The following is a 14,458-nucleotide window of genomic DNA, read 5'->3' as shown; positions in this document are numbered from 1 at the left end:
CGAACAGGCGTGACAATAATTATGTAATTATTTTTCTGCCGGAGCATCTACTTGAAGCTGACGTGATCAAGAAAAGAAAAGCTGTGGTTCCGCGCAATCCGCGCAGCGCGTTACCAAACCGCCGAAAACGTCTCCGAAGCGACGCGAAAACTGAGGACGCAGACGTCAACTTTTCTCCGAAAAGCAATAACATTCACAGAGTTCTGACTTCTACATGATCAGCAGTAAATTCGGCTAAACGTAGCTCCGTCCAGGCTGAAGTACGAAAGAAGGCAGAAGGAATTATTGGGACTACAGATAAGACAGATAAAATGTTTATTTGCCCAAAAAGGTTTGCTGATGCGGCGGTTGCAATTCTGGTTCTTCGCAATAACTGATTGCGAAACGAGGCTGAATCTCGGGAGAACCACATCACGCAATCTGCAGAAAACTAAGCACCGAGAGAAGATTACGAACGCACGAGCTGTTCCGCTTTTCTCTCCTTTTTTTTTAATTTCCCGCTCACTGTTTCCGGGACAGATAAGGCAAACGAACGCAGTGGGTGCTGTTCGCGCCGCGTTTTCTCCGCAGAGGTTGTGTAACAGCTCGTTTAGGACGTCTCTGCGTTTTTTCTTTCTTTCGGCTATCTTTCTTCCGGGTGGAATGGTCTGAGGTAAATTTTTTCTGAAAGCCGCGGCGCATTCTAATCTTGCGCTTCCTGCTCAGGCGCAATCGGCTTGAGCGAGGAACTCCGCTTTTCTTATTTAGTCTACTTCCCCACTTTTGTTGTCCTTTAAAGAACAGCTGGTTTATTATTTCATCAAGTGAGCTCGAGCTAAACCCGTTATTCGCCTCAGGTGACTTCGGTGCGCCTGCGTCTTCACGCAGTCGGCAAGGCCAGTTATGAAATGCGAAATTGGACAGAGTGAGCTCGTTGGCACATTGGTACGAAACTGTGTTATATAACGTTCGTCGACTTCAATTAGGTCGACTGCAAAGAGGGAAGGCAATGGTAAACAAAGCTAAACAAACGGAAGAAAATTAAAAATGTTCGTGCTTAGACTCATCATTCCCGGTAATCTCTCTAACAAGCAATCGCTAACCAAAACGTAACGACAGGGAAAGCAAATACAACTACGGGGATGGGGATTGGGATCCGCGCTGCGCAACTAAGCGATAAATGGGCAGCACTAAATGGGGGCCGATGATGAAGGATGACGCAATGGGAGATTTCCGTCGCCGTTGCGGAAGACGTCCGCTGTTTGGGCTGTAATCGAGAGCTGTTCCTAAATAGACTGGGGCAATGTCAGCTGGCTCCTTACGCGCTGAATACTGTCCGCGCACGAAAATGCATGCGCAAAGTGTCCGAGCTCAGTGTTGCAGTATCCTGTGATTTGCCACCCCGCAATTCGACTTCGTCACCCGCATCTGGACATCACCACCTGTCGTCGGCGTCATAACTAAATAGTGTCGCACAATCGCACGGGGCAAGGATGATTAGTGGAGACGTGGATATTGAAGCACAAAATTCTTCGCTGCTGGCGGCCAAAATTTTTTTAGAAAACTAATATTGTGTTCGTGTAAAACCTTGTTGCACGTTTCATTTCTTCAGACTACTCACATACTTAGAATGTGATTGCATTAAAGAAGCTTGCCGACAATTAGAAGGCTTGTCTAACCGTCGAAAACTTTGTAGACTAACACTTTTTTACAGATATTATCACCACCATCGCTCCTCTGTAATTTTTTCAGCTTATGGTTAATCTTCTGCTCCTCGGACATCTCCACAAAGTTACGCGCATCTCGTGTCGTTTATTGTTATTCGCTTGGTCATTCGTAACATGCACTATACCACTATTATCGAGTGGAACAGCTTACAAGTGCGCGTTGCCATTGAACCGGATGCTTCCAAAATTCATAATTATAAACACAGCGATGTGGAGATTTACATTTTTTGCCTTGTCGATTCGTTTCTCACTTTTACATACGTATTTCTTGTTGGTCTGCGCTGTTTATGAAAGAAAGTTATCTTTTTTGGGTGTGACCAGGTGTTCAAATTAAACTGAGCTGTACTTATTCATTTCATTCTTAAATAACAGTTTCTCTAGTTTCCTGTACCTTCACGATTGATTTTTTTGTTTTTTGTATTGACTGAAGTGATGCTCTCCGTTACAGTTTTCAGAGGTTGTAATGTCTGCTACTTTTATTTGGTACCTAAGCTTTGTATAGCAATGTTCTCACTCTTTTAAGTTTCTCTACATCTAGTGTCTAGTATGTGATTTATACTACCATTTTATAATTAGTCGGTTGATGGTGCTTTTTTGTTATTGGCGATCCTACCGTTTTACTGTACGTTATCCCCATTATATATTACCCGATAAATAGAATCTTTAGGGGTCTGACTTCAATAAATATAATAATGCTCATTTAGTCGTAACATCGAGTGGCAAATGCATGCTCAGATTTGGTTTGGTTTGGTTTGGTTTCTGGGGTTTAACGTCCCAAAGCGACCAAGGCTATGAGAGACGCCTTAGTGGAGGGCTCCGGAAATTTCGACCACCTGGGTTCTTTAACGTGCACTGACATCGCACAGTACACGGGCCTCAAGAATTTCTCCTCCAAAGAAATTCTAGCCGCCGCGGCCGGGATCGAACCCGCGTCTTTCGGGTCAGCAGCCGAGCACCATAACCGCTGAGCCACCGCGGCGGCCGCTCAGATTTAAGCATCTTATTTCAGCATGGCCTCCACTATGCAGGGCTCGAACTAGATCGCACTGCATCTTCCTCTCTGTATAAGGGGCAAAAATATGATTAGCGATCTTTTCTGCACAAGGCGTAGAGAACGCTACTGTTGCGGCGGCAGAGGACTTCATGTACCCTGCCAGATCAGTTCAGAATGATTCGAATGTTACCATGTGCCCGCATATGCATAATACTCCCCGAGTTCACCGTCCCAAAAATCTAATTAGGGTACCTAGCGTACCGAAGCGCGATGCGATACGTGATTTTAGAGTTGTATCCTAGTTGCTGTTTAGTTAGCGTAAGATGAGACCAAAATAGCAAAAAACTCTGACAGGCCGAATTCCGCTTTGGCAAATTCTCCTGTTATCTACCTTTCTTTGGTGTTTTCATCACGCGGGCTCTGAGTGGCGCCCAGATCGTTTAACTGCGCAATCAGCGAAATCGAGTGCATGACAACTTCCATAGCAGACGAGTGAGAAACCGCGTTTAGTTGATTTCAAAGAGATGATTAGTGTTCAGGCAATCAGTTTTAGAGAGATCTGAGGCACCATCAGCTAGTGATTGCACAGGTACATGATGCCCTTCAGGTAATTAGCCCGAGAACCTGTGTACCCCTTATTAGCCTAGTCGAGGACCCATTAGCGATGGCTATGTCCGCGTACTTTCCCGACCAGTTTTTTTTAATACACCGCTTCAATTTAGAACAGGCCTTTTTAAAGGAATGAGGTGAATCGATGCTTGTCGTTTTGAATAAGCGCGTCGCCACCAAAATTTCGGCGAAGCAAACATGACCACTCCTGGTAGGAGTGTTACAGGGTCCGCTTTCAGATAGAAGGTAGCCAATGAGTGCGGTGAGTCACGCTGTATGGCCTTAGAAAAGCAGAAATTGTTTGAACAGGCGGAAGTTCATGTGAATTACGCTCTACTAGTGAAGCGCAAACAAATCACGGTAAGACGAATATGACGCTAACGATTCCGGTGTCTTTTCTTCCATACAGCAGGCAATGAAAAGACGGGAAACAGTGGGTACATAGTTTCTACCGCCTTTTCTTTCAGAGTGATCAAGTGTCATTAAGAACAGTGAGCGAACTGACGTAAACTACAAATGGTTAAAGAAAAGAGTGCGCCTCAGGCGAGTGATTTTTAGTGGTCCATGCACGTGCACTTTACGCTTGCTGATTCCCGCTCTCCTTTCAGGTATTCTTTGGTGTGCGCTGTGACTGGGCCTGAAAAGCTGCTTGAATTTCAAGACTACCTCAAGACTCGGGACGTTTGCGCGGAAGAAAATCTGCTACAGTTCCTTCGAATGCGACTTCTTCAATTCTCTGTGGAACGATCGTCATATCGCTGATATTCCGAAATTCGAGTTCATGTTTTCGAAACTTTTTTACATCAAACGACGAAGCCTATAGATAAATGTATTTGGGCATCGCTAACTACCATGCGGTCACACAGAGTTTATAGCTGTTATAAACAGAACCAACCGTGTGCGAAGAGCCTGTTTTCTTCCAGCCCTCTACAAATCACGTGAGCAAACGTGCAGATACAGCGACAGCGGGAACGTAGTTAAAGCGTCGTTACTGTACGCGGTTATGCTTTCGCACAAAGCAAGCAGCAGTTGAACGCGCTATTTAGCTAGAAAGAATGAAAGACGATAGAGCTTGTATTCTCATTGTTCCGAGCGCTACAAAACCTCGACGAACGGACGTGCGAAGTGCGCCGATCTCGGAGTCACTGCTTCGCCTGCGCGCTGGTGTGTCACTGAGAGGACTGCGACCAACAGAGTGCTGCACTAAACGCTTCATCACCAGGACTGTCTGCGAGAGTAACTTTGTGTGGTTGTGAAGCGTCGCTTCAACTGGCTACAACGGTTGGTTGTATTGCGCGTCCGCGTTGAAGAACTGAAGCGAAAGAAGCGGTGAAACAAGAAGCTCGCCACCATGTACGGGCTCATCTTCGAGAACCTGAGCCAGTACGTGATCTCGGTGTACGGCGCCGATCGCTGGGAGGAGATCCGACGCCGCTCTAGGATAGATCTGGCCTCGTTCAGCACGCACGAAGTCTACCCGGACAACTTCGTACACAAGCTCGTCAGCAAAGCATGCAAGGTGAGGCGATTATCCTTCATCGAATGCCCTCGCGCGTAGCTACGCTTTCTCTTGTGCGTATTGTTGTAGGAAGTTTCAGGATTTCAAAGTGAAGTGTGCTAATGCTGGCCACGGCAGTTTTTTCATTTTTTTCAAATGCAGTTAGCAGTAGAAAGGCAAGTGGATGTGCTGACGCAAAATAATATTTCAGATTTAAGCATTGGTTGTAAGGGAACGAGGTGGTACGTATCTGCAATTACAAGCATCACATGATAAATAAACATCTTTTCTTGTCTGCTCTGTACTGTACCCATGTATGTTACAGCAGATTCCTTGTAATTTAAATATTTCAGACAGCTGACAAGACATTCCAATCAACAGACCTCGTAACGGCACTTTATAGTTAGGGGATTCTGTTGCGCTGTATTAGGCTGAAAGACGAAATGAGTGCCAGAAAACAGAGTTCACTAAACCGGCAGAAAGAAAAAAGAACTTTGAAGGATAAAGAACAAAAACTGTTTTCTGTCTTTAGATGCCGAAATCTTGATGAAAAAAGGTGCGGGGAATGGTGGCGACTTGGTGCATCTTTTGTGGTTGTAAAAAAGCTCAAATTATGAGCCTCGCTTTCTAGCGGGGCAAACTTCAAGGGCATCTTCGATGCTCACTGCGCACGACATTTCAGCGGCGAGGTGTAAAAGTGGGTGGGAGGGGGGTGGGGGGGGGGGTGCAGTAGAAAACGTTAGTCATCGGCATCTCTCTGCCGATCAAAAAACAAATGCGGTGCAACGCCTGGCCCTTGTCGACATATCACAAGAAGGCGATGGCGAAACGGCCGATGCGTCGTCGCCTTTACACCCCAGCACAGCTCCCCAGGGTCCGGTCCTGGCTACGCACCCAAGCTTCACGACAACGTGACCGCACTTGACCGAGTGTCGTAGCAGCAACGGGGAGAGGGGGGGGGGGGGGGGGGGCACGGCGGTATTGGGGCAACGAATTGCGGAACGGGCAGGACTCGTCCTTCTTGCCTGTTTTCGTTCCTCCTTTCGCTCGCTGAGACTCGTGTCAGCGTTCTTCCCACCGCCTCGGAAGCGCTTAAAAAAGATTGATCGTCGTTCCGGCGGCGTGCGCGCCAGCCAGCCGTCGGGGTTGCATGCAGAACCCAGCGCTCCGACCGCTGGCATTCGTCGGGGGCAGCTGATTTCCTCTGCGAGGCGGCGGTGGTAGCGCGCACTCTTCGAGGCAGCTGCCGCGGGGTGATCCTTCAGCGGCCTCTCTGTCGGGGTCAGCCCGGTCGTAGCGCATGCTCCGATGGACGCCAGCTGGACCGTGCGCGTGGCCATCGTTGGGCAGCACGCGCCTGGCTGCTCGTAGGCTTCGCTGCATGCCTTGGCAACCGTCTTCATGATGCCATTCGACCGCAGGCTCGTTGCGAAGTGCCGCAGCACACGAGGCTAAAATTGTGAAGAGGTATCAACGCTCGTAACAATTGAGCAGTGTTGCGCACCATTTAGCACTATCCACCGCAAAACAAGTTCGCCATTTAGCTATTCAACGTCTTACAACTTTTTGAAATGGAGTGGTAGTTTCGAGTGTGAGGCGACGGCTTCCACAGGTGTGCGTGCAATTCTCACAGTCGCGAGCCAGCCACACGAAGCCTGAAGTCGTGGCTTCGCGGCAGCGAATTCTACTCCACTTCACGAAGTTGTGAGACGCAGCGGAGCTCCAGGCTGATTTCTTGTCCAAGCTTCGACGGTGATCGAGTTCGCTAAACCTGAATTCGGTCGAACGGCTCCCTGTGTATGCCATAAATTGCATGGCTGAAAGTGGAAGGGAAAAATAAACGTCGCGAAATTATTGGCAGTGGCACGCTAGATGAGCCGCGAAAAACCCTTTGAACAGAACAAGTTCCGTGTCCAGGCCCTAAATAGATGAAGGAGGACCTAGGCTCCTCCAGGACGTGGAGTGTGGAGGCTAGGTCGTCCAGTTGCGTGTAGGTGATCACACGTGGCTCGCGGGAAGAGGAGCGAGGAGCTGGTCGTCTAAAAGGCAGCGAACTCAAATTCGTTGCCCAGGAATATATGTGGAGCATGACTTGCGAAAGTCATTCGTACCGAAGTACGTCCAAAAGTCTGCGGGCAACCCCACAGCTTATGAAAAGCGCAGGAAAGTTCTGCACTGCAATAACCCCTTTAAATTACCCGAGGCCGGCCTTCTTTCATAACGCACGATTGCACTTTTTTTTTTCAGGATGACGCCTGACACTGAACATTCAAAAATATTCTTGTATGACATTAAGTGTGTGGAACAGACTTTATTTGCTTAATAGTACGGTATATCTCTTTGCAATTGTTTATGTGGGGACGTCGTGCACTAATTATGTTTAGCTGCAAAGGGCGCAATTGCTCTGTACCTTGCTAATCAAGTTTTTTCTCCTTTTGATGTTCTGAGCATGCTTTTTTATTACTTTTCCTTGTACATAAAAAATTGCCTTACTCAAACACACTACCGAAAGGAGGATATTTTGCTTTTAACCTTTGTTTACGCTACGGTCGTCCAGAGGCGCATCATTGAAATAAAACTGCTCAAGCAGCGAAAAGAATTTGTTTAATCTCTCTGTCACGACGGGAGGCAGTTAATGAAAAACAATCTAACCTCGAGTATTATGCCGGACTAACAGGATGTCCTGCCTTTACTACGGTTAATAAAAAAAAACCGTTCATTCAGCATTACAGCTTTAGGCTGCGAATTTTATATGTTTTAACCTGGCATTGTTATGCGGTCTCTGGCGGGAGACCCTAAAGAATTAAAAACAAAATATGCCAGCTAGTTCCGCTTGGTTAGACGACCTGTGATACCTACCTGACTTCGCTGCTATGCACGTGATTTTGACTTTGCTGCAGGCTCCTAATTACTGACAAAGAGGGCACGGAGCTCGGTAACATATTTTATCAATTTTAGCGACATCTGAGTGAAACTGTTACAACTGGTAGAGTACGGTTGCTTCCAATCTCGTTCCAGTTTCACGATCGGCCATTTTATTACTACTTTCAGCGTTTATTAGAATTTTATGGTAAAATCACATCTGCTACCTTGAGGTGGGGGGGGGGGAGCATGGAGGGGGGGCGGGGAGTATGCTGTGGCCGGATTAACTTATCTCAGATTTAGTGTATCATTAGGAAATACATAGCCATGGGAAACATATAGTTATTTCAGTCGGGTCTTGACATGGGGCTCACCAGAAGAGAACATCACCCTAGCGAATTTGTTGCATCAAGTGAAAGTCAGCGTAGAATTAAAATAAGAAATATCCAGTGATTCGTTGAGTAAAAAAATATAAGGATCGAATTCAACTAGAATTTTAGCAAATGCGAGAATTTACGTATTGCGAACAGCCTTGTCGAATAGGAAAATTTTATACCTTTCAATCGTGAGCGAATATTCTCCCGCATTTTGAAGCTTATACCCTATTCGTACCTAAGAAAAAATTCCGGGTGCCAGCGATAACCAAAATATATTATTCAGGAGTGGATGCTCTGTGCACGTCCGCAAAAAGCTTTGCAGCCGCAGGATCGAAAGCTCTTTTTTTCTACTCCCTCTCTCCATGCTCTCTGCTACGCATCCCTTGGGAAACATACAACGACGTTACGCGGCGCATAGTTATGTTAAAAAATACGCGGCAGAACGCATATTTAAGTCAAAGTGACAAATAACTTTAAGGCGAAGTGCGACAAGCGACACCCGTGGGAGGTACTTGGCCATTGGGAGGAGAGAGATTATAGACAAAGTAAGTAGCTTGGCAAACTGATCAAACCTCCCTGTTGTTGGACAATATATGCGTAGTTAACTACGTGAGAGAACAGGGAATAATCATTTACTTCCACTCTCACTTGTGCTGCATACCTGAGGCGTTTTTTTAAGAAGACTCCAACACAGAGCTGTGCATTTTAGTGCGCGTGGGCTGTGACGCAGAATGTTAAAAACTTAAGCGCTCGAGAAAATTAAAAAACCCGTATTGCGTGCCTGTCCGACGCTACCTGCCCTGGAGGTGAAGATGTGAGGTAAAAGTGGATAGGGCGGGAAGAAACATGTGGGTGCTACATGTGGCCTTTGCTTTCATTAAAAATAGAAGAAACATGCCGTCAAAATAAAGGAAATTAAAAGGTGCCGAGGTTTTTAATCAATGACGGGAGTCTGAGAAAGCTGCTTTAAGTTAGAAAATCTGTTGTTGTATGGTTTCAAATGAAATGAGAAGTCTCTCGAAACGGCGCTATGAAAAAACAGCGCAGGCATAACAACACACATCGAAACAACGCTCAATAAACGTCCAGCGAAAGAGAATCGCAGAGAAATAACACAACGGCGGCTAAAGAGCATACTGAAAGTATACATCTCGCGTGAAAACAGCGCGCCAAGAAATCAGCGTGTTGAAGAAACAGGACCGGGATAAAACAAGTCGGTGACAGAACAGCATAGCTCTGAACGATGCAGGGTAACGGGACGAGCTTACGAGAGTGCTGTAGACTGCCATAGGGAAACAACTAAGCGGTTACTTTAGTGAGAGAGTGAAAGAAAAACAATGAGGCTGGTTATTGCTACACCTGTACGCACTCTTAAGCGATTGCTGACCGCAATATACCCGCCTAGGAATGGCTTCGTTTGTTTCCATCTCGGACACTGAAAGCTCTATGTGCTTAAAGTAGGGAATTCTGATGATATTGTGACGGACTAGAAGATAATGAAGCGGGCAGTAGCGCGGGCAGGAGCACTCGTGCTAGACCCGCCGCCATTAAATCCTATCACCGCCATCTGCCATCACATATAGCTCTTCGGCTCGCCGTCCCGTAACAATGCTTTCGACAGTTTCCTGCGATGCGGCACGTTAAGGTCGGGAGTAGACGGCCTTGGAGAAGGAAACTGGCAGTCACGAGATAAAGAATTTGCGCATAGAGCGGCTTTCGCCTTCCAATATTTCCGAATGTTCCAGAGTGATTTCAGGAAGCATGCGGACAGGCCATTGTGAGCATTCATTCACTTTTTTTTGCATAATATTGACCGATCCACGTATTTACTTCACGGTGGACATTGGCAAACGCGTATGCTTCGTTGTAGTGTATCCGAATTAGTTTGCGCACTGCAAATTAGGAGATAAGAATTTTTGCTTTGGGTTGGCTTGCTGTTAGGCCTGTGAGAATACAAAAATTACGATCACAGTTAGCAGCGCTAATTTCAGGTCTTGCCTCTTTTCGTTCTTTCTCGTTCTGTCTATACTGAGCGTTTTCAAGTAGACAAAAATGTCCCACCAACTAGCGTCGCTTCGCCAGTGAGCTAACTTCACTAATCTATACCAAACAAAGCCGGAGCCTTGACCAGGCTCTGAAAACAACTTGCATACATGGGCCAAGCTTCGGATTTCGTGCAAGGACGAGCCCCGGTTTGTTCCAGCACGCTCAAACATTCAACCTCGTTGCGAACACTCCAAGCACACAAAAGCGTTAAAGTGGGCTGTCGTTATAGTGTATAGCACTTGATAAACGATCTCAGAAAGTGGTCACATGAGTACTTGGGTTCTGGTGGATTGCTTCGAGCACGTACTCGTCAAACTTATCCTAAATGGAAGCCAGTCTGTGGATGATAAACGTAACAGACATTACAGTCACGAACTAAAATACCACTGTTGTCAAATGAATTAAAATACGTGACAACCTGTGCAGTAGCCATGGCTCTTTTCTCAAGATACAGTTGCGGCTTTCGGTGTGCTACACAGTCAACAATCATTTATGAATCTTTACTGATTGCAACATCCAGCCCCGCAGTTTGTTGCGCTTTCTTACTAGAGATACACGTGCATTTTTTCCCTCTACGCCGCTCTATAGCCTCGTTTACATGAACCCGACAGCCAACACGTCTCGTGTTAAGCTGCACCACACTCTCGCCCTCTGCACTGGAGAGCGTCGTCTTCATCAACTTCCATCTGCTCCGTCCCGCGGCACTGCCTGCTGACCGTCGTCTTCTAGGTAGCACAAATCAGTGCTTTCGCTCAGATTCGAATGCAGTAAACATCCTCTGCAGATTTTTTTTTGCATGTGCTGTTCTGTCAGCCTGCTGCTTTCCTTATGCTGTTCCGTGGCGGTGCCGGTTATGTGTGCTGGTTTTTTTACACTTGCTATTTTGTCGCGCACCATTTCTTAGTTTCCCCTCTCGAAGCTTTTGTTTCAACAGCGCTTGAGCTGAAACTGGGTGGTGTTCAGTTGGCGAGTATGCTTTCGAAACGGCAAGATATGCTCAAAGAACCTGAAATGAAAACAGAAATACCTGAGCTAACGACGCATGGGCAGGTTAACTGAATGCAGGTAGTGAAACCCCATACAAAGGTTGCGGTGGGCCCGAGCGCACGCGGTATGAAGCTGAGGCTGTAGAAATGATAAGGAGAACGGCTTACTGGTGACATAGAAAGCTTACCGGGGACGCGTTTGCATCCGATTACATCTACGTACGTTCACTGTGAGTTTGCGATGGGCTGTGGGCTTAGACCAGTGTGAAAAGAGGATATATCTGTTGTGCCTCCATGAAGTGCGCAGGGCTGGAAAAACACTGTGGCAAAGCCACACGCCAAGGTGGGGTACCATTAAACGCACTCTGGGTGCAGTGCGTTCTCGAAACAGATGTTGCTGGCCGAGCTGTAGCCTCCCCGGCAGCCATTTCAATGCCGCAAAATATAAGGCATGTAAAAGGCATCAACAGGTTTAGTTTACACGGTGTTTTTACATTTCTTTATTTCAGGAATAGTCGAAAGAACAATGAAAAAACGAGATCAGATGCAGCTTCTCTCCACTCAGAAGTTCTTTGCGGTCAAAGGAAGTGTTTGCAGTTAGATTTCTGAACAGGCAGGAACTTGTCATGACCAGCCTTGACTTGCACTACCCCATAATAAAAATACTCATCTTCAGCTCCACAATGTAATTTAGCTTGTTTTTTGTTTGTGTTATTTCTCTAATGAGGGAATGTTCAGTTTTTGCATTCTCATACTTTTTCAATGATTCCGTTCATTGCTAGTTGCCATTTTTGTGACTGCGTGTAACATTGTGCTTTCTCGCTCAGCGCTGCATAGCCTAAAATGTAGCTCGTGGTGCCGAAGCGCAAGACCTGTGCGTGCACTTAGCTTCATGTGTCGAGAGGAGATTAAGAAACTTGCAAAGCCCATTTGCGTGTTCCTGATTGTCGCTGGGAAACACTGGCACGGGGTTGCGAAAGAGCTGCACTCGTGTGCAGCAAGCTGTTCCCCAAAGGCGGTAGTCTTAATTAGCTTTACTATGAGCGACGAGCTCCTCAATGAGCGGGAACAGTTAAAAACAACACCAAAAAAAACAGAAGGCTACAGAAGCCCCGTGGTGTGAAAATACTCCAAGCAGAGTATACAAGCAAAATATATAAATCTGTGACTTGCGTTTGGATGTTCGATGCTCAAGCAGCGCGAATACTTTAGGAAATCAGATCTGACGCATTTTTCACTTATAAAACTCATAGAAAATACCTAAAGTTTTGCCTTTTTGAAGAAGAATTCGCCCGGTTATGATCCAGGGGCTTGAAGCAGGCTAATTTGATTTCTGGAAGCCCGTCGGTAGGCAGATTCCGGTGCTCGCAAACTGCCTAGTGGCGGTGAACAATGCGGGCGAGATTACTCTGCCCTCGTTATTGCTGGCAATTACTTTTTTCGTAAAGTGCGTACCATGTGTGCAGTAATTTTGCGATGCAAGAACCAGGTACACAGAAGGAGCAGTCAGAGGGCTCTTCGCTGCTTCGTTCCAAGGCTTTACAGGATTGATAGCAGGAACGCCAAGTCCAGCTTTTCTTACACATTGGTTGCAGTTGTGAGGCAACTGTAAAACCTTGTAAGATAGTCTTAAAAACATATTTTTGGGAACAGTCTAAGCCTTTGGATGCGTGGTGAAATCTTGCCTTTAATGTTTTCCCTGCGCTCGCACCGAGTAGTTAGGACTGCCGTAAAAAATCAACGGGGTGCGTTTTTTTTTCAATAAACAGCAGAAAACTCCAAGCTTCCAGAGAAGGGACCTGCGGATATGTGGATTGTTTGGTTTATGATTCATTGGGGTTTAACGTCCCGAAGCGACTCAGGCTATGAGGGACGCCGTAGTGAACGTCTCCGGAAGTTTCGACCACCTGGGGTTCTTTAGCGTGCACTGACATCGCACTGTACATGGGCCTCTAGAATTTCGCCTCCATCGAAGTTCGACCGCCACGGCCGGGATCGAACCCGCGTCTATCGGTTCAGCAGCCGAGCGCCATAACCACTGAGGCACCGCGGCGGCATATATGAATTATTATGGTGCAACTTTATGATAGAAGAAAAAAACTGCGTTCATAAACGAGCTCCCTCTTAAAAAATGCACCCGTCCAGAGATAAAGTGTACATTAGAGTTTAGAAAAACCAAACTTTCAGTAACTATTAACTCGCCTTTCGTAGCGTGATCATTGTCCTTAAATACCAACGCTTAAGTAGCTGCGAAAACTTTTGCTTAAAAACAAGGCGCAGAAGCAGTCTCAGAAATTCAAAGCCCAGCTTAGAAAACTTTCTTTCGTTTGTTGGCCACAACTGCCCTTGCACCGACCGATTCCACCAGCATCATCGTTATTACAACAATCTTTTTGACTCAAGCTGCGAAGCACAAAATTAATGCGCGCAACTTTGCGGCATTTAGCCAACATGTTTCCTGCGAACCGCCATAGAGGAAAGCTATTACAATGGTGCTATCTCTTGAGGTCAGCTATAGTGTTATCACAGATACGAAAATAAAGAGAAGACCTACAAAAGTACACTAGCCTTGTGAGTGCAGGAGAGTTAGTTTCGGTTTGGCGACAAGCCCGACAAAGGCGCTTAAACTATGACAATGTGACATAGTTACTAACCTGTTAGTTTGGACCAACCTGATGTGTGCTGCATGACGGCATGACTGCGCAGGTGCTGAAGGTGAGCGAGCGCGAGTTTCTGGAAGGCATGGGCGTGTACTTCGTCTCGTTCCTGGCCCAATACGGCTACGACCGCGTCCTGTCGGTGCTGGGGCGCCACATGCGAGACTTCCTCAACGGCCTGGACAACCTGCACGAGTACCTCAAGTTCAGCTACCCGCGCATGAAGGCGCCCTCGTTCTTCTGCGAGGACGAGTCCTCCACGGGTCTCACGCTCCACTACCGGAGCACACGGCGAGGGTATCTCTGGTACACTGTCGGTGAGTGTGTCCCCTCTTCACCCCACTCGTCCCTGTTATTCTTACGTCTTGTGAAAAGTGCGGTAGAGAATTTTCGCTTGAAGAGAACCAGAAACAAAGAGGTCCTCAGTGGCAGAACACATTTCCATTCTAATCCGTAGGAAGTTTGACGTGCACTAAACTAATGGCCATCTGCTTGGGGCGCAAAATATTCGCACTCCACCGTGGGAAGCTGTAGTGAGTGCTGCAAGAGCTAACGCGTTCTGTCTTCCTGTGGTGAACGGTCGGACGAGAAGAATAAGCGGCATCTGGACTGGTTGGTACGGTGAGATAATGAATAAACAGCGCTAAAGACGAGGACGAAGAAGTTGCGAATCAGCGCTCGTCCTGTTTGCTCTTCGTCCTCGTCTTTAGCGCTGTTTATTCA

General features: G+C 46.7%; 1 protein-coding gene across 1 annotated transcript in view; it reads left to right on the top strand.

Annotated features, from left to right (window-relative positions):
• The window catches only part of LOC149370275 (soluble guanylate cyclase 88E-like), a 206,263-nt gene that overhangs the window by 100,909 nt on the left and 90,896 nt on the right, over nucleotides 1-14,458 (top strand). The window contains exons 2-3 of the mRNA XM_089561069.1: nucleotides 3,918-4,828; nucleotides 13,785-14,052. Of these exons, the coding sequence (XP_089417195.1) occupies nucleotides 4,661-4,828; nucleotides 13,785-14,052 (436 nt within the window). The 5' untranslated portion in view covers nucleotides 3,918-4,660. The remainder of the gene's footprint in view (nucleotides 1-3,917; nucleotides 4,829-13,784; nucleotides 14,053-14,458) is intronic.

Source organism: Amblyomma mixtum, chromosome 1 (assembly GCF_055824585.1).
Source record: "Amblyomma mixtum isolate Tamu chromosome 1, ASM5582458v1, whole genome shotgun sequence".
Lineage (NCBI taxonomy): Eukaryota > Metazoa > Arthropoda > Arachnida > Ixodida > Ixodidae > Amblyomma > Amblyomma mixtum.
The sequence above is the reverse complement of the archived record's forward strand: the minus strand, read 5'-3'. Positions and strand labels throughout refer to the sequence as shown.